The sequence below is a fragment of the Pteropus alecto genome, unplaced genomic scaffold, assembly GCF_000325575.1.
Source record: "Pteropus alecto unplaced genomic scaffold, ASM32557v1 scaffold16, whole genome shotgun sequence".
NCBI classification, from domain to species: domain Eukaryota; kingdom Metazoa; phylum Chordata; class Mammalia; order Chiroptera; family Pteropodidae; genus Pteropus; species Pteropus alecto.
In genome coordinates this window covers 5,708,770-5,735,830 of record NW_006438867.1, presented here as the reverse complement: position 1 = coordinate 5,735,830, position 27,061 = coordinate 5,708,770, and the positions used below count along the sequence as shown (strand labels likewise).

Genomic DNA, 27,061 nt, shown 5'->3' with positions numbered 1-27,061 from the left:
CTTGAGTGGAGATTAATTTTTTAATGAGTAGTCTGTTCATTAGTGAATATAATTGTGATGTGTTGAATTATACAGTTTGTAATTTGGTATTTTTGTAATATATAATTGATAATGAAGATTTCTCTCCCCCATGGGAATGATACTGGGGAAGGAGTGAGTTAATTCTAACTTCGTTTTGTTGAATGCAAGAGTGGATAATAGACAGTATTTCTGTGAAAGCTAGACTACTTTTTAAAAGTAGGTGCTTGGTATTATAAGAAATTGAAGTTTATATTAAATGAAAGATGATACACAAAGGATTTAAAAACAAAGGCAAAATGTTATGACCTAGATTTTGAAGAAAAACAAAATGAACATTCTAAGATAGGAGAAATAATGTACATAAAGTTGCAAAAAATATGAAACACTCCACACCTTGAGTTAATTGGTAGAGGGTAAGGTGTAATTATGAAGGTCTTTGTGTGACATAGAGGGTCTCTGTGTGTCTCATATATGAGTCAAAAGTCATATGGAGCTTTTCCCTGTAGTTTAGGAAAAATTCTGGTAACTAGTGTACCAGATACTGTGCTAGGTTTAGAGCACAGAGGTGAGTAGGGGCGTGGTTCTTGTCTTCAAGGACTGAGCAGCAGGTAGGACAGACGTGGACTAATCATTGCAATGCCAGATACTGCATCCTGCGCTGGAGGTCCGCGCAGAGAGCTCAGAGCGCGGAAGGGTGCGGGGTGAGGAGCTCACAGGGACTCTGCAGGACGCGGGCAGTGTCCTAGAGATGAGGCAGCTGGTTCAGGACGAGGTGGTATGTGCAGGAAGCAGGCGCTGCGGTGATGGACTGGTTCTTGTGTAGAGCAGACAGTAATTCAATGTTTCTGAAATTAATTAGCAACTCTTCCCTTCAAAGTTGTGCGTTTTAAATTGAGTGGTTTTTTGAATGATAGAACTAAAATCAATAAATCAGAAATTTTATCTTTCTCAGTAAATGAAACAGCTAAATATGAGAGTGCTTAAACTTTATTTTTTTATACCTCATTTGTTTAAGATAGGATGGATTTATACTTATGAGCATTATCTGTGTTAAAAGTACATGCAGTCTTTTCTGACACGTGGACCAGGTAGTTCCTGGGGTCCAGGTAAACCCTCCAAGTGGAAATTAACTTGTCACAACATCTGAGTCTGCGAGCCGAAGCCGAGGTTGTGCATAAACTCACTGCCATCCACCTTTCTGGCGACGTGCTGCAGCACGCTTTGTGTCTGAAGTTGTCACTTAGCCTTTGCCGCCATGCGGATAACATGGGATCATGATGTCTTCACAGGATGAGTGCTATCAGGTGAGACAGGTGTTTGCTCAGAAACTTCACAAAGGTCTGTCCCGGTTACGGCTGCCACTGGAGTACATGGCCATCTGTGCACTGTGCGCCAAAGACCCAGTCAAGGAGAGGCGCGCCCATGCCCGGCAGTGCCTGCTCAAGAACATCAACGTGCGGCGCGAGTACCTGAAGCAGCACGCGGCCGTCAGCGGTAAGCGGCCGCGCCCAGCCCGCAGCCCCCGGGTGTTCGTTATTACGTTCCATTTGACATGCGTCAACTGAGAAGTTGTTACTATTTTTCAGTAACAGCTTTTTCTTTAAAAAGTGCTTTTTTAAAATGTAAACATGTGAGTGTTTAAAAATCAACCCGAATGTCTCTTTATGTCACCGACATAATGGCCAAGGGAAATAAGCAGTGCCATTGGACAGAGGTACTTTTAATAGAACAGTGAAATGTGTAAATTTATAGAGATTGTCTAAGTGTCATCTTTTAGTTTAAAAAAAAAGTACAGGACTTTGATCTTTGTTGATCGTTCTCACCTGTAGCTGACATTAATATCGGATGTTTCTGTGCCTGTTTTTAATCTGCTTACTTTACGCCACCCACGTTATTAGTTATATGTTTCTGTGCCTTTTACGGCTTGCTTAATGGCATTAAAATATGTCCAGTTACCCAAGTCAGAAATCAGAGGCATTCTTCATACCGTTTTTTTCCCTCTCGTTGGTCACCACATCCTTAATTCTTTCTCTGGATGCCATGAACGTTTCTCTTCAGCTCTCCTGCCCTGCTCTGTTTCTCTGGGACTGGTGTATTCACTTCTAACGACCCCCTGTCCCTCTGCCTCTGAACGACCCCCAGCCCTGTCGCACAGCTATCAGAATCTTTCCAAAACAGATCGGATCATATTACCAACTCACTTGGAATCCATGTGGGTTCTTCATTGCTCCCAGGATCAGGTCGAAACTTGTTAACATGGCCTGTTATAGTTTACCTTCAGCCTGAGTTCCAAGTTCCTCTTTAACCACTCCCAACTGTCAATTTTATGCTCCTTATACTCTGGGTTATTTGAAATTTGTGCAGCTATCTATTTTCTCTGTTGTCAGCTCTATCTGGAAATTGCCTCCCCCTTCCAGACAGACAAAACCGAGGAATGTTGCTTGCACCTTTTGAACCCTTTAAAATACAGTTTTGGTGTTACTGCATCACTGGGACCCTCTGTCTTTTTCTTCCTTCCTCGCCTTGGGGAAAACGAGTGCTCTGGAGTCAGATCCCACCTCTGCCATTTACCGGTTGTGTTGTTTTAGCAATCTGAGCCTTAGTTTCCTTATTTGTAAAATTGGTATAAGTATACTCATTTCTTATGATTGTGTGAGAATTAAAAAGTTACATATATAAAAGCACCTGGCATAATGCATGGTCCAAAGAAGTAGTCGCTTAGTTGTTAGCTATTATCTTAGGGCACCTTCCACATTGACGTATGGCTCCTGTCTCTGTTTTTGCTTTATCTAGTGAGGGCTTTGTCTAGTCTTATTCATCGTTATATTTAAAATAGTAAGCCTGAAAAATTGTAAGCACTCAATCAATATTTAATAGAGTTTAATTTGAATTTCACTGAATTTTGAACCTTGGTACTTTTTTCTTCTATACGTGCCTTGAAATGAATGATATCACACACAGACTATTCTCTTTGAATTAAGCGATAGAACTTGGTGCCTCATTGGCACATGTGTTATTGCACTACAGGTTGAACATCTACTTTAAAAAATTTTTTTCAAAAATAGAAAATATAAAAGGAAATGTTCAGAATGTGAATCTTGGTCTTTTCATGTAACCTTTAATAAAGCACGTAAAGATTACCATTCTGACCTATAATGGAATATGCTGATCTCAAAGTATAAAAATATTTTCATTAAACTGAAAAAATGTTTCTTTGTTATTTAAAGTGTCCTAGAAACTTATTTAAGTTTGTTCCTTTATTTCTGTTCTTCTGTTATAGATAGTATCAAACAGTTTTATTTTACTTTGATACTACAAATAGTATCAAAAACCTTTATTCTCTACTTTTGTGCCGTACTCTGAAAGATATACTAGTTTTTCATTTTGCTCAGCAGCTTACAAGGGAATATTGAACATAGGGTTGCTCATAATAACGAGAAAAATAGATCTTAGGTCTCTTAGTCTTAGATATAGTTTGTTTGGGTCACTTTTTTCCATATGCACTTGAAAACTGAAATAATTGTCTTTGTGACCTCAGCATTTGGTGCATTTAATATGCATTTCACTATTGGACATGATGGATGGATAAACTTTAATTTACGATGTACCTCAACACTGGATATATCAATATATTATTCTTCTAGCCACATTGTGGTACTATTGGGATACAGTATCAAAGAGAAAGAAGGAGTGAGTAAGAGTTGATTTTCTAACCCGGATGTTTTTGTTATGTTTCTTCTTTTTTTTTTTTTTTCTTTTTCAGAAAAACTGTTGTCTCTTCTACCAGAGTATGTTGTTCCATATACAATTCATCTTTTGGCACATGACCCAGATTATGTCAAAGTACAGGATATTGAACAACTTAAAGATGTTAAAGAGTAAGACTTTCCCTCCCATTTTCATATTTTCTGAAAGCTTTATCCCTTTCCTGATAATGGAATCTCAATTGTAATTATTTTATTAGATTTATTTCATTTCTTAGGAATTTAAATTTCTTTCCCTTATTCTCTTATTTCTCTTTTTTCATACCATGTCTTTATATTTTATTTCTTACATAACTTTCCAAAACTTAGTTTAGCATAATTACTATACACTGTCGTATTTCTCTACCAGTCTGGCATTTTTTTTTTTCCATTGAAACAATCCATTAAAACTTTCCATTCCAGTTCTTATCTTTTCCTACTTTCTTCCGAAACTGTGAATAGATTTTCATGTGGAGTGAAGTAATGCTCTCCTTGTGCACATAGTAAGCACATTTTCTTGGCAGTAACTCTCTTCCTCCATAAGGAAGGGAGAATGGTCTCATTTAATAACAGGCCAAATTGATAACCACGGACCACTCCCACTTACTACTCCATTGGCGATTTTCTTAATAAAGTTTATGACTGTTGTAAGAGGCCAAAAGACTGTGTATGCCTGGGTGTACACCGAGGGGATATAATAGTATTTAGTGAAGTCTTTATAAGATCAGCATAGTCCTTTAGATAAGTTTGAGACCATGGGCCACTTTCTGTTACAATAAAAGATGACCTTGTGATTTTGAATGGATAAGTTTCTTATGCTTTTAGCTTTTTATGAAAGGAAAATAATTCTTGATTTCTTAATTCATAGAAATATTTTAAAGTTAAATATTTGAGATGTCTCAAGAAAATAAAATCAAATTACTAGTAACTTTGCAAGGGAAAAAGCTATTACCTCCTTTTTTCCACAGTTTCTGTTTTTTTTAAAAAAAGCAGTTCTCCTCAAATGAGTTTAATATTAGGGTAATTATAACTAATGAAAATGTCTAGCCACCCCCTTCCTCAGAGACCATTGATTTTTGAAATGGATAAAATACTCTGGAATTTACTAAACATTTTTGGTATATCTCTAAATTGCCCAGTACAGTCACAAGTAATCTCCAGACTATGAGAGAGCCACTACAGCAGAATTTATCCTGTACCTGGGATACTAAAGGTTTTTTCCTTTCTGGCACAATACCTTGCTTTACGTTTCTTTCCTTTTCCCGTTACTTTTTTTTTCTCTGTGCTATAACTATCCCTTTCTGTCTGTGTGATGCAGAGACAAAGCACTTTTGTTTTTTTTCTTAAATAGAATTTTTTTTTTGTAATTAACTTTAAAACTGAGCCTTCTTTTAATTTTTTCCTCTTTAAGCAAAGACAGTATGTTATCAGCCGTGACTTTTTCCTCTCTAATTTACTGATCAAGATTCTTAACTTCTGAGTAAGGTAATTGTGTTTTCACAAAGACTTCCAGTTGGAATCAGAGTCAGCATTGAGTTTTTGGGACTTCACTTTATTTATGGCCCGGTTATTCCTTCAGGCAGTCCTCCCCTCCTGTCACGGCTAGAGGTTAAGATCATGTCATTCTTTCCACTGTTTATTTCTTTTTAACCTGCCTCCCTGGGAAAATTGGTGAGACTTTGAGAAGGGCTCTTATGAACATAAACCTACACTGCTGATGTGTTGTGATATGTATCTTTTTTCTGTTGACTTGGAGATGTTTCTTTTAAATTTTTTCCGCTCCCAGAATTCATTATATTTATATTTAGAATTATTATATCTGTATTTAACAACTAATTTTTCTTTCTTGTTTCTCCTTCCTGTTTTTTTGTTTGTTTGTTTTTTTTTTTAGATGTCTTTGGTTTGTTCTAGAAATATTAATGGCTAAAAATGAAAATAACAGCCATGCATTTATCAGAAAGATGGTTGAAAATATTAAGCAAACAAAAGATGCCCAAGGACCAGATGACACAAAAATGAATGAAGTATGTAATTCTTTGTAAATAATTATGATTCCATGTCGATTTAATCATTCAAGTGTAAGATATGGAACTTCTGTAGTATTTGTAGGCAACATCAAACAGTCTCTTCTATTAGTAGTAAATAATTAGTAGTATTTCTGTTAGTAATTAGACTTAATAATATACAATTACTAGTATAGTATTTATAGTAATGCTGTTACTAGTAAACTAATGAAACCAATAGGCAGTGTAAGCATTTTAACTTACACTATTATACAGAAAACTGCACATAAAACATGTTTTAGAATTACTGCTAATTGGCAGAGTCTAGGATGCCATTTAAGTACTTGCTTTTTAATACCATTTCAGAAACTGTATACTGTGTGTGACGTTGCTATGAACATCATCATGTCAAAGAGCACCACGTACAGCTTGGAGTCTCCCAAAGACCCAGTTCTACCAGCTCGCTTTTTCACCCAGCCTGACAAGGTAGTTACTTTAGAATTTGTGTAAGTTGAAATAAAATGTCTTCTCAGCATTTATTGTGGGAAGATCCTGAAGGATGAGTGTCAAGAGCTGGCCCACTACCAACGTCATGGAAAGGTCACCTTGGGTTTTAATAATGGGCCAAACTGGAGGGCACAGTTATGGTTCATAGAATGGTTAGGAGGATCTAGAGTTTGTGTTCAGAGTTTTATGCCATCTGAGAGCACAGGCCCAAAATGCAATCAAAGCGTGTCGATCTGTGACTTGTGGCCATCTATCCAGAATGGGAAGGAAATCCTGATGGAGATACAGTCTGAAGGTGTAAGCCCTTGAATGAGATTTATAACTGGGATGAGGATACAGACAACTGACACTGGAATGGGCCCAAGACCCTGGGAACACTACAGGAGTGCTCCCACGGTCATAAAACTCAAGGAGGTGTGCGGTGTAAAAGGTATTTTCCAGAATCTCTTAGAGTTTCTTAATGTAGTGAGCTTGTTGAGTAACTGAGTGTAGAAACCACACAGCCTTCTTTTTTAAATATCAGTTCGGGTCTTATTAGCATATAGAGTTTTGGAACAGCCTTGTAGTTCATTCACCCAGTAGCTACAAGCAGTTGCTTTTACGTGTTCACTGTGGTGTAAGGTAACAGTACATGTGGTCTCTTTTGGAGAGTATTACAGGAGCACGTGTTTCTGATGCATCCTTAGAGATCTAGCATGCTAGAGCTCGCATACGTGTTGTTAATCTTGGAGATGGTACGAGGTTAGTTTAAGCTTATAGGATTTAAAATGAGTGACTGAAAATTTATGTTTCAGCTGATGAGTTTAAGTAAATATGTATTTTATTATGTACTTTAAAAGAAAAGCCGCTCTGTGTTTTGTTGGCTTTTTGAACCACCTCACAAATATACAGTGTTTCAGTATTCACTGACTACAGCTTTTTTCCTCGCTTGTAGAACTTCAGTAACACCAAAAATTATCTGCCTCCAGAAATGAAATCGTTTTTCACTCCTGGAAAAGTACGTGTTGAAAACCTTTTTGATTCTTATATGGTAGTTTATTTTATTGTGATTATTGGCATAATTATGTTATTTTGTATTTCTTTTAAAATTGGTGTACCTTAAGTTAGAAAATATAATTTAGGTATCTTCTATTTACTAGTAAGAAGTAGTTATATTTTAGATGCAAGTTCAGATGTATGACCTTTTTTTTCAGCTATTTATAATAAAGTCCTGGAGACTTTGATCCTTAAATGTCTTATCCTATAATATCAAGATAAAAATCTTAAAGTGAAATTGCATCTTATGGACCCTTCCATAGCAAGAGTCCAATTATCTGTTTTCATTGTTTACTATACAGTTCATTTTTTTCTCACTTTCTATGTAAGCCTTTTCCTCCAGGTAAGAAACTTGAATATTATGCTGTCTATTATAGTTCTTTTGTATCTGTTCAAGTGATATTCAGTTTATAAACCTTATTTTGCTTAAGGATAGGCACATTTTTCATGATTTGTGTATTAATACTTTGACAGATGTTATTTATGGTTCTTTACATGTAAATTTCTTTTGGCTTTAATCAAATAGAAAGAGATAATACATTTTTCATTTCAGCCTAAAACAACCAATGTTCTAGGAGCTGTTAATAAGCCGCTTTCATCAGCAGGCAAACAATCTCAGACAAAATCATCACGAATGGAAACTGTAAGCAATGCAAGTAGCAGCTCAAACCCAAGCTCTCCAGGAAGAATAAAAGGGAGGTAAGTACATACCAAACATCATACTTTATATTCGAGGATTCCAACAAGGCTGTGAGATCTAAAATAATGTAACCCAAAACATTTAACGTCGAGGAGTGGAAATCATCGCATACCATTGAACATGTTTTAGTTCAAGTTCGTGATTACTTGCTAGCTCATTTAGATAGGCATTGCCTCTTAAGCCTTTCTCATATTCTAGCTTGTGGGAGTGATCTATGTTAGAGAACATAGGCCAGTTTCCGATTGTCAGCAGTTGGAAAACTGTACTGTACAGAACACACACAGTCATTAAATGGTGAGGTAGGAACTAAAATGAAGAGTTTCCACAATATGTTAGTGAATGAAAAGGCAAAGAATAGAATAGTGTTATAGTGTTTTTGAGTTTTTGAAAAAGATTTGTCTTCACATTTGCTTGTATGTGCATCGAAAGTTTTTGTAAAAATTCACTGTATCTTAATAGTGTTTGCGTAATACAGGGTAGAAGGGAAATCATTTTATACTCTTTGGTATGGTTTAAATTTCTTTTTACCATGTACATGTATATACTTTTTCGATTGTTTAAAAATAGCTAAATCATGCTCTATAGGAGACTGTTTTTCTTTTTAAGAAAGGAAAAAGGAAACCACATTTTACATTTTCCCTGGTTTGGGCATAGTGGATAGTACATCATCTGTCAGTAGCAGAGCCTGTACAGGGCCAAACTGCCACTGTTTATTGGTTTTGCTAAGTTATTGTGAAAGACTGTATGCTGTCTTTTGCATTGTTCATAACCAGTTAGTAACAAAGGGAGGAGACATTCTAAAATAACTTATCAATATCCTTGTAATGAATACATTGTTAAATGATGTGTGTGTGTGTGTGTGTGTGCGCATATATATATGTATAACAATAGAAATAGAACAAAAATTGTATCTGTGGCTCTCATTTTTCTAGATTCCCATATTAATGTATATTTGTGGCTGATACCTAAGTGACCCTTCACGCATATCATTTGGACATTTTCTAGTGGATATCCTCATACTTGATGTAACCAAAACATTTCCACCAACTCACTTGCTGAATTATTGATTTTTTTCCTTGAATTTCTAGTTATGATTCACCCAGTCACATAGGCTAAGAGCTTCATAATTATCTTTGACTCTTCTCTCATGCTAACGTCTGCCAATTATTTTTCTTTACAGTGTTTTATACTTCTCTTTTCTGCTCTCATTTCATTTATTTCCTTTCTTTAATTATTGTAGTATTTGACTGTTGCTCATCCTTATTCCTCTGGCTATGTAGATCATATCACTGCTAGATAATCTTTTTTAAATGCTGCTGGTTTCAGGTTATTTCATTGCCCAGAAATCTTAATAGGTTTCCCTTGTTCGCTTTCAAGACAATTAATGTTTTTACCCTGTCTTCATCTCCCATTGTTTTTCAAAACAAATGACTCCTAGTTTCCCTGCTTGGTGAAACTTCCTAGGTGTCCTGGAGAGATCAGCTTCGCTGGAGAGTTGGCATGAGAGAGTAATGGCAGAGATGATGTTGGGAGGCAGCCAGATTATGTTTGGACTTGATGAGTAATGTAAAGAATTTGGATTTGATTTTTAAGTACAACTGGAAAATATTGTGGAGTCTAGTGATCTAATTTGCTCTTTTAAAAGATTGCCTGACTCTTTGTGGACCATAGAAGAGCTAGAATTGAGGTAGAAAAACCAGTAGGAGTCAGCTAACAGTAATCTTAAGTAGTGAAATTTGGGATTTATTTTCTTAGTGGATCCAAATGGTCTTGCTAATGGATTAGATGTGAACCGTTAGGGAAAAGGGGAATTTAAGGATGTGTTCTGGGTTTTTTGGCCTGAATACTTCTACAGATGGCAGTGCCATGTACTGAGCTCTAGAATCCTTGAGGAGGAACAGACTGAATGTGTGTGCGTGTGTGTGGAGGAGGAGGGGAAAGAGGAGTGTCTGCATAACTTCTGCCTGTGTTAAAGTTGAGATGCCTATTAGAATTCAGGTGAGTGGGCAACTGGGTATGTGAGGCTAGAGCTCAGGATAGCCTCTCAGCCAGAGACCGAAAGTCAGGGTTCAGTAATGTGCAAATGGTTTTTAAAACCAAACAAAGAATGAGATAACCCTGGACAGAAGACGGAGCCTTTATACCAGTGCATGAGCGCATGTGCTGTTTATTCACTTAGCAGGTATTTGTTGGGTGCCTACCCCATACCAGGCACTGATCCAAATGCTTTAGTGCGTATCGGTAAGTGATATTGACAAAAGATCGGTGCTTACTTTCTAGCAGGCCAAGGTAGTCAGTACATAATAAACAGTAACTTAATGTGTTAAAGAATGTTAAGTGTAAGAAGAAACAGTCGAATGGGGGTAGGTGAAAGGGAGGGAGGGAATAGGGCACACTGTGACGTAGAACAGTCCAACTTCCCAGCAAGAAAAAAGTTTTACTTTGCTTTATGTTCCCACTACAAGACAGAATTTCGTTTTAAAAAGACTTAGGGAAAAAACTAAACTTGTGGTTATTAAATATGCTTCATTGCTTGATTTGGTGCTAAATATGGTAGAATAAAACCAATACTTTTCAAATAGAATGAACTTTTTTTGATAAAGCTACACTAGGGAACAGAAAAAGCTTTTAAGATTCTATGATTATAATAACTGCTAATGTCTATATTAAAAGGCTTGATAGTTCTGAAATGGATCACAGTGAAAATGAAGATTACACGATGTCTTCACCTTTGCCAGGGAAAAAAAGTGACAAGAGAGACGACTCTGATCTTGTAAGGGTGAGCTATTTGGTTTGGTTTTATAATTATAATAATTATTATTTTACCATATAAATAATAATTTTTACAATTAAACCAGTTAACATTACTCTCGAATTTAACATATGATTTTCTTTTAATGGTTTTAATCACATTTGAGTTTATAATTATCCTCTACCAAGTAATTTAAGCATATTGAATTTCTTGTGGTTATTTTTTGTTTGGTCATTCTAATAAGTAATCTTTATTCTTCAGGTCTTTGGAATGAAACATGCCAGTTCCATACTCAGAACTGCTTTTTTTCTGGGTCATGGGTTTCGTTTTTGTTTTTGTTTTTGTTTTACATAATAAGTTTAAAGTCAGCCTTAGAGAAAGGAAATAGAATGAGGGATCCTTAAAAGCTTCCTCATTTTAGTTGATTTCTTGAGCCCATAATTATTAAATAAGCTTCTAGTAAAGGTACGAAATGGCTACAGTTTTCATGAAGTCCTTGTTTCTTTTTTAAATCTTAATAGCAGCAATAGCTTGTATGATAGGCACAACTTGTAAATGTCATTTGAAGACATATTTAGTAGTTTTGGTGCAGATGCAAAAGACAGTTATGTACTCCAGCACAGCTTGACGGCCTTAATAATTGGGCACACTTTGACTTCTAGATTAGCTCTGAATATTTCTTGATTTGGCTCTCCGATCAGTTTCTTTATCTGTAAAATGTGGATACTTCGCTGGTAAGGTTTATCAGAATAAACAGTTTAGCCCAAATGAATTGTTGTTACTGCTGTTTTATTGTTAAAAAGATTAATCTTTTTTTTATTAGTGATTACCATAATAATGTGTTTAAATCTACCCAGTTAATAGAGATGGGAGGTTATTAATGAAGTAATGATGCTCTTTCGCTTTTCGCTTTCTCTGAAGTATCAGTGTCTTGTCTTCCACGGGCCCAGCATTACACAGCCCAAGGATTTTGTTGTCAGGTGTTTTCAAGTGTCTCCAGTAATTTATTTTACCAGATTGTTTCTCTTTCTACTTAAAAATTGTAATTCTAAAATTCTTACTAAACCCTTACTATCTGTACTATAAATTCTCATTTTTATTGGCTGTTTAAAAATCTCACTCAAGCAGAATTAAAAATTGATCGCTTAGCCAGAAAGGAATCCTGTTATCTGGATTTAGAGAAGAGAATCCTTGAATTGGAAAAGGTATTTTATGTCTTCTAGTCCTACTTCTCAAAAATGGCTTCATTACCATTGATGAGAGTCAATCACCACGTACTTGCAAATGCCTTAAGTGGAGAGTTTGTCATGTCTCTCGCTGTTGGAAACATCACCTAGGCCCCACACCCACATGCCCACATTTGGAAAACGCGGTTTTGGTTAATTCTTAATATTTTGTTATCCTATAAAGTCCATATCTAGTTTTACCTTACAGAGCAATGCAGAACACAGTTTCTGTTTTTCATAGAATAGTTTTGAATTTCTGAGCCTTTGAGAATTATTTGTGTAATTGGCTGTCCTTTGTGTAACATTGCATTTATTTTCAGAAGTACTAGTAGAACCTTATTAATCTAGTTTCCCCCAAAATATCCTCAAAGAGGTGAACATGATAAGGCAGAAGTTTAAAGACCAATAATTATAGTGAAAAAATACCATCTATTATAACGAAAGGGTACCATACCTTTGCCTACTGCCAGCTTCACACTGAAATTTCACTGCAAAGCAGTTATTCTCCATACACATTTATATTTAAATTTTAGTTTTATAGGTACCATATTTTCTCCATTTCCTGCTCTTAACCCCAGTTTTATACTCCCTCTCTTCTTAAAACAATGCAGCGCAAAATGAAAAATTAGAGAATGTAGTGCTTTAGGAAAGTAGATTATTTAGTAGCATTTTCAAGAAAGCAGGCATTGGTTTCGTGTTTACCAACCACCTCTTCCAGAACATGAAGGAAATCAGCCAAGCTTCCAGATCTGTGGACATCAAAATGAACTATAGCATTTAAAATCGGAGATGACACTTTAAATTTAGTTTTAACTTAATGTTTCTCTTACCTCCCATCTCTGAGTAATAACAGTTACTTTTTAATTTATGTGCAAAACTTTAAATACTAGTAAATTAAAACCAGTGATTTATAGGTCTTTTTTTTTCCTGGAATGGAAGTATAATTTAATGTTAAAAAATCTTTTAATACATTATGGCATATCAGTGTACCTAATAAGAAAAATACTAACAAGATATTCTCAGATCATGCTAAAGAAGAGATAAATATTCAAATATGAACTCATAATACCAGAAGGATACATCCTAGCATGCTGAAAGTTTTGTCTGTTTAAGTTAGTGAAGATTTAGTCAGTTATTCTTCTTAAAGATAAAATACCTGAAGCATTCTTATTAAAAATCAGGAACAAAACAAGCAACCTGCTATCACTACTAATTTTTAAATTGTTATAGAATGTTTGACCATTTCAAGAAGACATGAAATAGTCAAAGGTATGACAATGAGAAAAAAGAGACAGATTTGTTTTTATTTTTGTACTCTTGGAAAAATGAGAAGCAGTTGAAAAACTAAGAATTTAGCATGGTAGCCATATTTCTGTATATATGTGTACAAGTAACTAGCTTTACTCTGGTTTTACTTTATATCAGGTATACAGCTGGGGGAAAAGGGATTGACTTTGTAATAACCACTGCAACAACAAACTTAGATACATTATTAGCTTGCTGTAGGTGGGTAGGTAGATAGGTAGGTTGATTAGATAGATAGATAGATAGATAGATAGATAGATAGATAGATAGATAGATAGATAGATAGAAACAGATACAGATACAGATACAGATATAGATATATCTAAACATAACCTTAAAAAGAAGTAGTGGGACCTATGTGGAGAGAATATCAAAACTGAGAAACATGGAAGACTTAGAGGACGCACCAAGTTCTTTCATGGAAAAGATGAATCTAAGAGATAACAGGTCTTTTCTAAGTGACTATATAATTAGAAAATTCCAGTGTGATTTTTTTAAGTCCATGTGGAAGAATAAATGAATACAAAAAAGAGGACTAATAAATTTAGCCCAACCAGATACAACCATACTTAGTTATAATTAGTAAAATATTGTGCTGCTGTGATAATAGTCCTTAAACATTATTTTTTAAAACATAATACAGAATGAAGGAAGCATTACAAATCAGCAGTTTTGAAACAGTTGAATGTCTCTTTGGGGGTGGGAGTAGGGAAAAAACAGTTTAGAACCTCATCTCACATCTTGTTCTTAAACAAGATAATATTGTAGTCCGCTCAGGCTGCCATAACAAAATACCATAGGCTGGGTGGCTTAAACCACCAAATGAAATTTCTCACATTTCTGGAGGTTGGGATATTTAAGATCAAAGTGCCGACTGATTCAGTTCTTGGTAAGAACTGTTTCTGGTTATCAGATGGCCATGTCCTCACATGTGTGGAAAGGGAGAGACAGAAATCTTTCTGGTGTCTCTTCCTAAAGAGCCCTAGTCCCATATGAGGGCCCCGCCCTCATGATGTCATTGCAACTGAAGTCCCTCTTACAGGCCCCATCCAAATACCATCATATTAGGGGGAGTAGTTTTAACCTATGAATTTTGTGGAGACATAATTCAGTCTATAACAAATAGAAATAAAATTTAAAAGTATATAAAAGCGTAGAAGAATGTAGATTAAAACACTAAGCCTCCAATAAATAAATGGACAAAGGGCATACTACCAATGACATAATTAGGCAGTTCACAGACAGGAAATGCAAATGACTAATCAAACATATAAAAATTACAGGCACTCAGATAATTTTTGTTTTCACTGATATTTAAGAATGTAAATTCGTACAAACTTTTTAGAAGTTAACTTATTACTATACACTTAGGTATTTGTGAGTTTTAAGTATGTATGTGTGTGTGTACAGCAACATATGTGTTCATACATACTGTTCTTAGTTTCTTTGAAAAATTTCCTCAATCTCCATCTGCTGGTAAATCATAAATTCTCTGAATGTAGACTAGGATTTATATTTTAAATTTGAAAGTCGCTGATTTTTAAATTATTTTTGTCATTAAGTAACTGTACCTGAGAAGAAGCAGTATCTTAGATTCAGAATGCATTCAAAACTTTTAATAAATGATGAATGTGTTTAACTTTTGTATTTTGCAGCATTCATTCATAAAATAAAAAATTCTTTTATGTGTAAAGCATGATTATAACATAGTTGATATTTTATGTCTTATATACTGTGGTAAAATGAGAGTTAAACTGAGTATCAAAACAGATTCATTATATTTAGTATAGTTGTCTACTATTCAAGCATTGAATTTAGAATTTTTTTTTATGAAATAGCTCTTCACTGAAGTTTATGACTTAATAAACTACTGATTTTGAGAGGCTTCCATTTGAGGTTCTCTAGCTTAAGTATGCATAAATAATTACCTTCTTACCCCAGATAATTTTTTTAAACTAAAAACTTAATAAAAGCAAGTAAGTAGTTATTGTTCTGACGTATTTAAAAACGCTAACTTCATTTAGGTGCATTTTTATGACAGAGGTGGGTCACAGATTTTTTGTTTGTTTCTTCAAAATGTACATATTGACTATTTTATACTTGAAATTGTGGTTTTTATCCCTAGTCTGAATTGGACAAACCTAGAAGCCGGAAAAAAGCACCTGCCACAGATTCCGAAGAGAAATTAGGTATGGACGACCTGACTAAGCTGGTACAGGAGCAGAAACCGAAAGGCAGTCAGCGAGGACGGAAGAGAGGCCACACGGCCTCAGAGTCAGATGAGCAGCAGTGGCCCGAGGAAAAGAGGCTCAAAGAAGATTTATTAGAAAATGAGGATGAACAGAACAGTCCACCAAAAAAGGGTAAAAGAGGCCGACCACCGAAACCTCTCGGTGGTGGAGGGACACCAAAAGAAGAGCCCACAGTAAAAACTTCTAAAAAAGGAAGCAAAAAAAAATCCGCACCTTCAGTAGCAGAGGAAGAGGAAGAAGAAGAGAGACAAGGCGGAAACCCAGAGCAGAAGTCTCAGAGCAGACAGCACCGGCCGTCCCGGAGAGCACAGCAGAGGTGAGCACGTGTGACTAAGCGCATGTATTTGTCACTCTGTTGCGAGTCATAATTTGACGCTGTCCACATTTGGGTCTTCCCCAAAGCAGAGCAGAATCTCCTGAGACTAGTGCAGTTGATCCCACACAGTCCATCCCACAGAAAGGACGAGGAAGACCATCAAAAACGCCATCACCATCACAACCAAAAAAAAATGTGTAAGTTGTAAATAATATTAAATTTCAAACCAATTTCAAATTATTTTGCAGAAGTTTATAAATTTTTAAATATATAAAAGGCTGCATTTAAATCTCATATGTTTAGCCCCCATTACACTAGGTAAGGTAAAGTTTTTTATTAACTTACCTAGGTGATTGATAATCCTCTGGTAACATTTATACAGGTTTTAGGCAAATCTTTATTTGATGAGTACCAAATAGTTCATTTCCAAATCAGACTTTATGGTACCTAAGATGATAAGATATTTGTAAATAATCACAGCGTATCGATCAGGCTGCCTTGTCATTCCATACTGCAGTTTTTCTTCATATCTCTCCTAAACAACTTTTAAAAAAAATAGCTTTTATACTTTTCGCGTTTATTCTTTGAACTATGTAGGAAAGTAAAATGAATCATTTTTCTTAAATTACATCCATAGAAATTGTTTTCGATGTCTTGATTTCATTTGTTTTCTAATGAAATTAGCACATCTTAAGTTTTCGATGTCTTGATTTCATTTGTTTTCTAATGAAATTAGCACATCTGTATCCACATACAGGTAGTTCTGGATGGTCACACAATCACATGTTTATATGAGAGTTACAATAAGAAATCTGTATCCAAAATTATTGAAGTGACAGGAGTATCAATGCTGTCATTTGTAAATTTGGTACTTTTTCTCTACTTAAGTGGAAATAGAGTGTCTTCTGTTAGTCAGAAATTCTGCAGTTTTTCTGAGAGTGATACCATTACATAATTATGTCAGAGGCTTGACTTTTCAGAGTTACCAACACACCTTGTTCCAAGTACTTAGATATCCTACAAGTTTTTCCTATTCCTGTGGAATATACAGGAAGAGGAAAAGTTGTCTGGGTGTCTAGCCAGTATTTCATGCCTTCTTCATTTAATTTTTCCCTCAGCTGAAAAGTAATGGTAAGTCCATTTTTGTGGCAGCTGCATAAATGCGTTTGGAAGCAACCAGGGAAAAATCACTGGTTTTGAAAAACAAAATTTTAAGAAATGTTAAATTGCCATGATTGATTTTATAACAAGGAAATAACAGGGGGTAGATGTCTTTCTGGCCCATAACTTTAATTTGTTTATATTTGAGCATCATAAAATTAAGGGCTTAAATCATTATCATGTTATCTCCTAAAATTACCCGAGTCCCCATGTGAACGTTCTAAACCAATCATTTAAAAAAAAAAAAAAAGAGAGAGAAAGAGACTGTATTCTGTCATAACAGTCTCTCTTACCCTCACTGGGAAGCTCTTTAGAGCTTATATAATAACATGTTGTATTTGCCTGTTTTTCTTGTTCTGACCTCAGTGAAATTGAGAACCACTGTATTATTTTCTATGTAATTTCTGTATTTTCTTCTGTTAATTCTGAAAAACTAAATCAAGTAAAAAAATTTCTTGATTTGAGCATGGATTAAACAATCTAATAAATTTTTGTCAACAGGGTTACATTTGATTAAATGGTGGCAGTATCTGTCACATATTTTCGATTGCCGCCTCTGTTTCAGAGCGCGTGCTAGGGAATACAGTGGTACAAAACAGACATGATTCCTGTCCTCGTGGGACTTAGCACCTAAGTAGATGTGTAGTCATAAACTAATCACACATAATTATGGAATTCTAAACAGTGGTATGTGCCCTAAAGGAAAAATTTAGGCAACTATAAGAGCATGTCATGGCAGGGCTGAGGAATTGGGGGAGCTTTCTCTTGGCAAAGTGACGAGTTGATTTCTCGAGAAAAGAGGGAGTTGGACTTTTATACATGGTTGGAGAAGAACGTTTCAAGTGGAGGGAACTGTATTGGAAGGTTCCGAAGTGGAAACTAGCTCTACAAATTCAGAGAGCTGGATCGCAGTGGGGGATCGGGGATGAGAAAGACAGGCAAATGGACATGTAGGCCAGGGCCTTGGATGCTGTGTTAAGAGTTACAAAATGACTCTCAATACAGCAGGGCGTTATTGACAGGGAGTGACAACAGCTGTTTTTGTATTTTAAAAGATTACTTTGTAGAGAGAAGAAGCAAGAGGTGAGGATGGTTTGGAAGTATGTCATAGCGATGGAGGTGGAGCACAGTGATGGATGTGAGGTTTCTTGATAAATAGAATCTGTAAGGCCAGATAAAGAGCGATGTACTGTTAAGGAAGACTCCACATTTTCTCCTTTGAGCACTTCAGTAGGTATTAGATGCCTTTCACTAATTGAGAAGGATAAATGAGCAGAGTTTGAGTTACATTTTGAAATCCTTTATGGTACTAGTCTCAGTCACACCACTTTTGTTACTTGGTACATCTTTGTAAGTGAGATTCTAGGATTAAACCCCGGTTTAAGGTTCAGAATATAAGAAAAACATTTCTTATAAGGCGATTCAGGATAAAATGATAATGAGAATTCAGGAAACATTTAAAGCGTTTCCTCTGATGAGGTGTAGTCCACTGCTTACAGCTCAGAATGTTCATGTCGTTTCACATGTGTTTCCCTCTAGCCGTGGAGGACGCTCCAAGCCAGCAGCGACTAAAGAAAACGACTCGAGTGAGGAGGTGGACGTGTTTCAGGGCGGCTCCCCTGTGCACGACGATATTCCACAGGAAGAAGTGGAAGAGGAGGAAGTCTCTACGGTGAACGTACGTGTTTATTAAAAGGCCGCTTGTGATAGAGCGGGGTGTAGAGACAGAGCTCGTAAATATTTGGCCGCAGCCATTCAGCACTCGCTGTTACTTAACAGTTCTGAGTGTTTGTGTCTTCTTCTTCTTCACTTCGTAGCGTCGTTTCACCTGCCAGCTCGGGTAATGGAGAAAACATCTTTTATGGAAAGATAGAGGTAGCCTAGTGAAGGTGTAAACGTCAGGTGTAAAACTGAGTGTCGAGGAGGACAGGTGGCAGGCAGTCTGACGCTGACACTCGCACCTTGATTTTGGGCTCTGGCATCTGTTAAACACACCGTCGTTTGTGTTTTATAACCTTTTGTTTGAGTTTCACAATTGAGAACTAGTAGTTAGTCATATAGAATAAAATCGCGCCTTTAACTAAAATCAGCCTTTGGAATTCAGAAAATTGGCAATAAACACTTTTTCCTCAAAAAGTGAGATGCTTTTTTATTTTTCTTGAGATGCTTTTTTTTCCTTTTTAAGTAATGAATAGCTTGCGAGGAAATATAATTAAATAAACATTTAAGTAGGAGCTGTTCTCTTGATAATAGTAATGGTAAATCTTTGCATCAGCTCAGCCAGCCATCCTATTTGAGAAACCTGTTTTCTGTGATCAAGTCCCAGAGCTGATCCCTGCTTCTCTGTCCTGTTTGGTATAACCAGCACTTCTGTCTGCACCGGGATTCATTTATGTGAATGAGTTAAGACCGCAGAAAAATACACCAGAATGTGGTCTCCAACTAGCTGGGATTGTTTCTTTAAGGGTTTTGGTGAGATATAAAAATAAGGCTAAAGGGTCCACAGTTGATGTCTTCATCAAAGAAAAACTATACTATAACCTAATTAAATTAAAATCCACTTGTTTATATTCCTCTTGTTAATACTGATCTTTTTGGCCCTAAGGTTTGATGTTTTCATTAGCACTTGTCAGTAAATGGTAATATGTCTGAAATTCTGCTGATTTAAATGTATTCGATAGTTGTTAGGATCCAAACTCATTAACTATAAATTAGGAAAACATCTGTAAGCCTAAATTCATAAGTTTCAAATGTTTTCTTTTACCACAGAAACATAAGCAAAAAGGTGATATTTGCAGTTGTTTTTCTTGGTGTCGACATGGACTTCTTCTGTTCATTTCTTTACAAAATTACTAAATAGAAAAGTAAAATAGTTTTCTCCTGCTACTCAGGAAAGGCTATTTATGGACATCTAAGTATTAATATAGGCCTAAAATAAGTGATGCCAAGGCAGCAAGTTAAAATAAGAGATTTCAAGGAAAGAAAAGCAAAGAAAATCAAGAACAAATACGAATAGTGATTGGTTAAAAAAAAAAAAAATTACTGCTGTGTCTAATAAATGTACCCATTTTAATGAAGCATCTGGTGACTTCTTTTAAGGTACGGCGGCGAAGTTCGAAGAGAGAAAGACGATGAGAGCATGTGATTAATAACTTTCGATGTGAACACTTCGAAAAACTCATTTTTTTGTCAAGCTCGAGGCTGAGTTAAGCCTTTGATGCACAAGGTGGGACTGCTGAAGAGTGTTCAGTTGGACCTTACTCTGGCGACCTCGCATAGGGTGGTCATGTGCGTCAGCCATGCACATGGTGGTAACATCGACCGCGGAGTCTTGTGAAAGTGTCACGTGCGATGGCTGTGTAGACATAAACGAAAGAAGAAACCTGTAAATATATTTTTTCTTCTTTTTTTTTTTTAATGTTTCTGACTTCTAAAGTGCTTGTATAGCTTTTATCTGTGGCTTTAAACTGACAGTACCCAACTGTTTATTGGATCTATTGATTTGAAAAGAGTTTGTTAGAATAGATCTTAAGCAGTCATCTGTCAGTGTTTGTATTTGTATACTCTGCAATTTTACTGTGAAAAAAAAACATTTTCAACAAATGGTGTTGTCATTTTCTTGATGTCACTATTTGTTGGAGAGTTACATGGTCCCTCTCCTTGTGTATCTTAACTCCGTGTTTACTCCTGGGCACCCATACCCTTCGGAGGTGCTAAATTGTCTGTCATTACACCTGAACCATGCCTCCGATGTGAGGACACCACGCAAATTGTGAAGTTGTTTGATTATTTTACACCTCAGTATTGGTCCCAGAATTTTCTGGCCTTTCATGGCAAAGAAAATTTTAAGAAGAGAGAGATTTAAAATATTTTAATTTTAAAGAATGTGTTATAAAATAATGTACTGAATTCTTTATCCCATTTTATCATCCCTTTTCAGTTTTTATTAATCTACTGTATCAATAAAATTCTGTAATTTGAATTAGTTTTTAATAGTCTAGAATGTTATTGTGTATAGATATTTCTTCTTGAACATTATGTTCAGAAAATGCAAATTATTACATTATAATATAAAATCTGATATATACACATTAGAAAAGTTCCAGTTCTCCATAACAATGTAAAGGTAATCAGAAAGAAAAAAATTTTATTGATGCAGTGTGTCTTTATAAAGCTGTTCTTGAAAGCAAGTGTTTTGTATTTTATAGTGAGTTGCATGTTTATGAAAAAAAGTGCTGAAAATGGGATGTGCTCTTTTCTGTAAATTCATATTTAGTCATAGTATATGATAGATCGCCCCATAACATAGTTTTTCATCAAGAGTTTATTGTACTTTATTTTGGAGCCAAAAAAATTGTGTTTTTTCGGGGGCGGGGGGAGGCAGGTAGGGACAGGGTGGGAGTGATATATTCGACTATATGAGCTACTGTAGGTATCACAGTCTTACAAACTTTAAGTGAAATTCCACTTTGTCCTGATTGGGAGCAGTGGAAATCTATTTGGATTGAGAGCAGAGCTTTTTTTCTTTCTTTGTTGTAATCTGCAGAATTATAGAAACAAATTAAAGCAGTATACTTTTACAGTTTTATAAACTGTATTTTGAACCAAAACATATACATTACTACTTATTAATGCTTAGCTAAATCCATTTTAGTATTTCAGGTGCTGTTCTTTTCTTTTTTCATGGTTAACATCAGAAAAGAAAATCATATTCTAACTTATTAAATTTATCACGTTGAATAATGGAGCATTTTCATATACTACACCATTATGTTTAAGGTATATTTCCAAGATTGGTTATAATAGATGGGGGATATAATAAAGAAACTACTATTTTGGAAAATGACATTTTACTATTTTCCAGCGTGTATCACAGTTGCTGTGATTATTTTTCTTTAGAGATTTCTTCATGTTTATGAAACTGCCTTTTATTTTTTAAAAAATGTTTTGAATTGTGTCTTAATCTTTCAATATTTAACTGTTCTTCATTTACAACAGTACTAACACCAGTGATTATGGGAGGCTGCTGTATATCGAGGCAGCTAATGTTGGACCAAGATGTATTGGTTGTTAAATGTTTCATTAGCTCAGTTCTCCCAACCACGCTCTTTCTATTTCAGCAGTACAAAGGCATGGTTTTAAGTCTATAAAATAAAGAATAAGGGATAGCTTTGTATTTTTGTCGTTGACTAAGTTGCACCAGAAATGTTTATGGCAGTATATCTCTAAGACCATTTTATAAAACATGATGAAAAAATGACTGGGGGGGGATTTTTATTTGCATGATCATAGTTAAGCAAATTTCATTGCACATTTAATTCTGTACATCAGTTCACAAATGTTCATCGTCGATTTTGTTCAATGCCAATGAGTCTGATTTTCTAACATGTCTGTTCACTTTTTGGGAGGATTATGATGTAAATTTTCCATTTTTCTGTAGAAAAATAGGTGCAATAATGATCAACGTTTTGATGTCCTGAGTTTTATTATGTTTAAACTTAACATTTCACGTACTAACATTTGGAGAGCCACATACTATAAAGTAAAATTAAGTATGTATAAAACATTAATCGCTAACAGTGGTTAGCAAACTCTTCAGTGACAGTGTTCATTTTGAAACTATGTACTGTATAAAATTAAGAAAATATTTAACTCACTGTAGCAAGTTCCAGTATGAAAATCTCATGATTCTTCAGTGAGGTTACCTTGCTGCATGCTGTGGCAAATCCATTCACTCTGCGTCACAATGAAATTCTTGCTGCAGTGCAACAGGAAGCTCTTTCAGTGATGTCCACTGTATATGTAAATGCCAAACGCGGCAGTGGAATGGGTTCCGGGATTAAAGGTTACGTTACTTTCTGTATCTGCCGACAACCTGTAAGTTTGATTTTTCAGATTTCCTTTTGGCCCACTTCCAGAATGTCAGGAACTTAAGGATTTGTTTAACGTAGGCATATCTCCCCTGCCATGTAGTATTATGTCACCATGATGAACAATTGGTATTTAGATAAATAACCAACTTTCAGACACATTTTTGGATTTTCTGTGAAGTTGAATAAACACGAAAGCTAATATATAATTGTATTATTTTATTTATGTGAATCAATATGTATTTTCACATGTGTTTACTAAATGGAGAAAGGCACATTTTCAAGATTTTTAATTTTGAAGCCTTTGTTTCCTGAAGAGAAAATGTACTTCCCAGGAACATTTTTCAAACTTTCTGTTTAAACTTCTCATACTAAATCTTGGCTGACAGAGATTTATTAAGTACTGTTTCAAGGATTGCGTAACTGAAGAAAATAAATTTATAATATAAACTTTAAAAGTAAGCACTAAGAGAATAAGTCGCTAGTGGCAGTTTTATTAATTTACTCAGCAAAAATTTATCGAGTGCCTACTATGTGCCAAGCTGGTTATGGAGGATAAGGTGTCATCAAGGCAGGATATGTCCCTGCCTTTGTAGAGCTTGTACTCTCCACAGGAGCGGGGAGAATGAAGAAACAACAAATATATGACGTCAGGTCGTGAAAAGTGATAGAGAATAGAAATGATTGGAGGAGAAGCTATATTTGTACTTTGAAGCTATGTTATTCAGTACATACAGTTTAAGATTGTTGTGTCTTTATGGTGCAGTGACCCTGATAATTTTAAAATGTCAATATCTGTATGAATATTTCATACCTACTTTGGTAATAACAAAGCCATACTGGTTTGGTTTTAGCTGTCGTTTGCATGGCAAAACCTTTTCTGTCCTTTTATTTTCAACAAATGTTTGTTCTTGTGTTTAAAGTATATGTTGTGTAAACGTCTTATACTTGTTCTTTTATCCGATCTTAGAATCTTTGTTTTTTAATTAGTGTTTAGACCATTCATTTTTGGTGTAGTTACTGATACAGAAACTTTTAAGTTTATCATCTTGCTATTTCTTTTTTTCCAGTCTTTATTCATATATATTCTCCTTTTCACACTTTCTTTTGGCTCAATAAAATACTTCTGACTATTCTGTTTCATCTCTTTTATTATCTTTTTAGTTATGCCTGATCGTATTTTTTTCCGGTGGTTACCCTCTGTTTGGCTTATTATAGTCTGTATTATATTAATGCTTTTACCACTTCCTGAACAATGCAAGAATTTTCAAACATTTCAACTTCATTTGTTGCCTTTCTACTCTTTGCGCTATAGTTATGTATTTTGTGGTTATAAATGCCACAATATTGTTGCTTTGCTCGGTGTTCTTTTTTGTTTCCTGTACAGTTTCTCTTTTCTTTGCTCTTTTTTTTTTTTAATAGTTTCGTGCTTCCATTTTAATTTATTTTCCTTCACCGTAAAGAACTTCTTTTTGTAGTACTTACAGTGCAGGTCTTGTGACAGATAAGTAAGTTTTTGTTTGTTTGAAAGGTCTTTATCACTCCTTAGTTTTTGAAGGGTATTTTCATTGGCTGCAAAATTCTAGGTTGGCAGTTTTATTGACCTGGCAATTTAAAAGTAGACATTCCATCATCATCCAGCTTTTATGTTTTCTGTGTATTTGCTACTTGTAGATAATGTGTCCTTTTTTTCTTCGTTTTCAGCAGTTTGACTGTGATGAACCTACTTATGGTTCATTTCCTTTACCTTGCTTGGGGTTTGCTGAGCTCTTGGATCTTGGAGTTGATGGATTCCATCCGTTTGGGCATTCTCTTTCCACATATCACTGCTCCTCTATGATTGCTTCATTTGTAAATATGTGGTTTGTGTCCCATGTCCACTCTTCTACATTCTAACTTCCAACATCTGAATCTATAGACCTGATTCTATTGCCTGATTCTTTTAGTTCTTGATTATCAATTACTTTTTTTTATCAGTCATATTTCTTTCTCCATATTTATAGGGCTTGTAATTTTTTTCTTTTATGCAGGACTGTGAGTATAAAAGAACCGAAGTCTTAAAGTTGATATGCTTTTCCCTCAAGAGAAGAGTTGCCTTATTTTCTGTTAGGCATTATAGGGATTGATCATGGAGTTGAACTTAGTCCACACAGAGTAAGACTCGTAGTATGTGACGGGCAGACTTATAGCAAAGCAAGACTACAGGAGGTTTCATTCAGCCTTTCCATCCCAGCCTCCCAGCGGGAAGGCTATTTTATATAGGATAGTCAGAGAAAGTTCTTTGACAAGCTAACATCTGAGAATGGACGTCCGTTAAGTGGGAGATGTAGCCATGTGAACACCTGGGGGAAAATAAATCATAGGCCAAGGGAAGAACAAGTACAAAAGTCTTTACAGAAGAGTGAACTTTGAGTGCATCAGGGGTTTCAAGAAGACAGATGTTTCTGGAGTGCCGGCAACCGCAGGACAAAGGGGTAAGAAAGAGAGTCAGAAGAGAGCGAAGAGCCAGAATGTTCCTGTGTGCCTCTTGAGAGTTTTGTTCAAAGTTCGTTGGGAATCCGTTGTAGGACTGTGAGTCAGAGAGTGGCAAAACTTGACTTCTTTAATTTTTAAAAACACTTTGGATTCAACATGTCCAAAAGTGAATGCATAATTTTTCCTTCCCAAATCTGGTCATCTTCATATATCCAAAAATAGAACCAGTACTACAAGTCAGAGAGCTGGGAATGGCCCGGGCTCCTCCCCTCACCCCAGAGCCACCCTGTCAGCAGCTTCTGTTGACTTTACCCCCTGCCTATCCCTGGAAGTTTCCCTCTCCTTTCCACCAGTGCGATCTTTAAGTTCATATCATTGCTTTGCCTCCAAACTGGTGTGCTGACATTTGCTTGCCCTCAACTCACGTTCACCGTGTAGCTAGGCAATTGTGAGTTAGTGACCCCGTCTACCCCTACAGCAGCAGCAACGAGCAGTGTGAACCCGACAACCGTTAGCAGTGTACCACTGCGTTTGGATAACGCACCCTGCAAAGCTCTGCATGTTTGGTCACTCCTGCCCAGTCTTGCCTTCATAGTCCGTGTCAGCCACACTATTCGTTTCGTCCCTTGTACCTGGTTGCCAGAGGTGTGAACTGATAAGGTGCGTATAAATGTATATAGACATTCGAAAGATAAAGCAGCTTGCATAACCTGTGCCTGGGGCACTCTTCTGCAGTCTAGTTGTTTCCTACTCTCTCTGAGCGAGAATTTTCCCTGACGAAACATTTCTCGATCTCTGTGAACGGGACAAGCCCCACTGTTATGTGCCCCTGAGCTTCCCTCTCCGTGGCCCTCGGCACAGTCCCACTATTCCAATGTGGTAAACTGTGTGAAGACATGGGATTCGTTCACGTTTAGTGGTTTAGCACTCAGCGCAATGCCCATGGCACATAGCGAGGACTTAAAAACATTTGTTGAATAAATCCAAGTTCACTTTTATTAAAATATAAATAACAGACCTTAAGAATTGTTTAAGATGAAGGAACATGGGTAATTCATTGTACAAGATCTCTTCCTAAAAGCTGTACCTACGTCGTCATGTCATACGGTCCTGACTGTGGTCCCGGGTCAGTGAGGGGACCGAGAAACAGACTGTGGTGTACGCAACGTTCCTCAGCTCTGAAGTGTGGCTGAAGATTTGATGAAACCTGTTTTACTCCAAAGCCATGCTCTTTCTGTACTCACCTCAAATAATCATCAAGTCAACATTGATTAAATAAATAATACATTTTAAGGAAGTAATAATTCTCAAATTGTGTTGGGATTTCCTAGCCAAGAGGATGAACATAATACTGGCCACATTTTATTCGATACTCTGCTACCTGTTTCCCTGTATTATCTCTCATTCTGAGAAACGTGCGTTGTCAACATTTTACACATAAACCTAGATTTGCCCAAAGGTCACAGAGTAGAACCAGAGTTGATAAATTACACCACTGATTTGGACTAGAATTCACATCACTTAAAACTGCTTTCTATGACAGATCTTAGAAAGTAATGGATAATAATGTAAATGTCATTTATTTTACAAAATCTAAATTCTTGAGCATTTAATGAGTTTAACTGGGTTCACTATACAGTCTGCATTAAGCCCCGTTGGTGCCCGTACTTAATGGATAAACTGGGGAGTCAGCAC

General features: G+C 35.9%; 1 protein-coding gene across 6 annotated transcripts in view; it reads left to right on the top strand.

Annotated features, from left to right (window-relative positions):
* PDS5B (PDS5 cohesin associated factor B) overlaps positions 1 to 23,095 on the top strand; it is a 110,274-nt gene extending 87,179 nt beyond the window's left edge. The window contains exons 25-35 of one of the 6 annotated variants that reach the window (XM_006915820.3): positions 1,311 to 1,515; positions 3,785 to 3,899; positions 5,656 to 5,788; positions 6,134 to 6,253; positions 7,209 to 7,271; positions 7,863 to 8,008; positions 10,683 to 10,788; positions 15,418 to 15,860; positions 15,947 to 16,057; positions 18,561 to 18,699; positions 20,121 to 23,095. In XM_006915820.3, coding sequence (XP_006915882.2) covers positions 1,311 to 1,515; positions 3,785 to 3,899; positions 5,656 to 5,788; positions 6,134 to 6,253; positions 7,209 to 7,271; positions 7,863 to 8,008; positions 10,683 to 10,788; positions 15,418 to 15,860; positions 15,947 to 16,057; positions 18,561 to 18,699; positions 20,121 to 20,156 — 1,617 coding nt within the window. In that variant the 3' untranslated portion in view covers positions 20,157 to 23,095. Of the gene's footprint in view, positions 1 to 1,310; positions 1,516 to 3,784; positions 3,900 to 5,655; positions 5,789 to 6,133; positions 6,254 to 7,208; positions 7,272 to 7,862; positions 8,009 to 10,682; positions 10,789 to 15,417; positions 15,861 to 15,946; positions 16,062 to 18,560; positions 18,700 to 20,120 lie in introns of those variants that run through there. The other 5 variants (XM_025049502.1, XM_025049501.1, XM_025049500.1 and 2 more) reach the window with 5 other exon arrangements.
* The last annotated feature ends 3,966 nt before the right edge of the window (positions 23,096 to 27,061 follow it).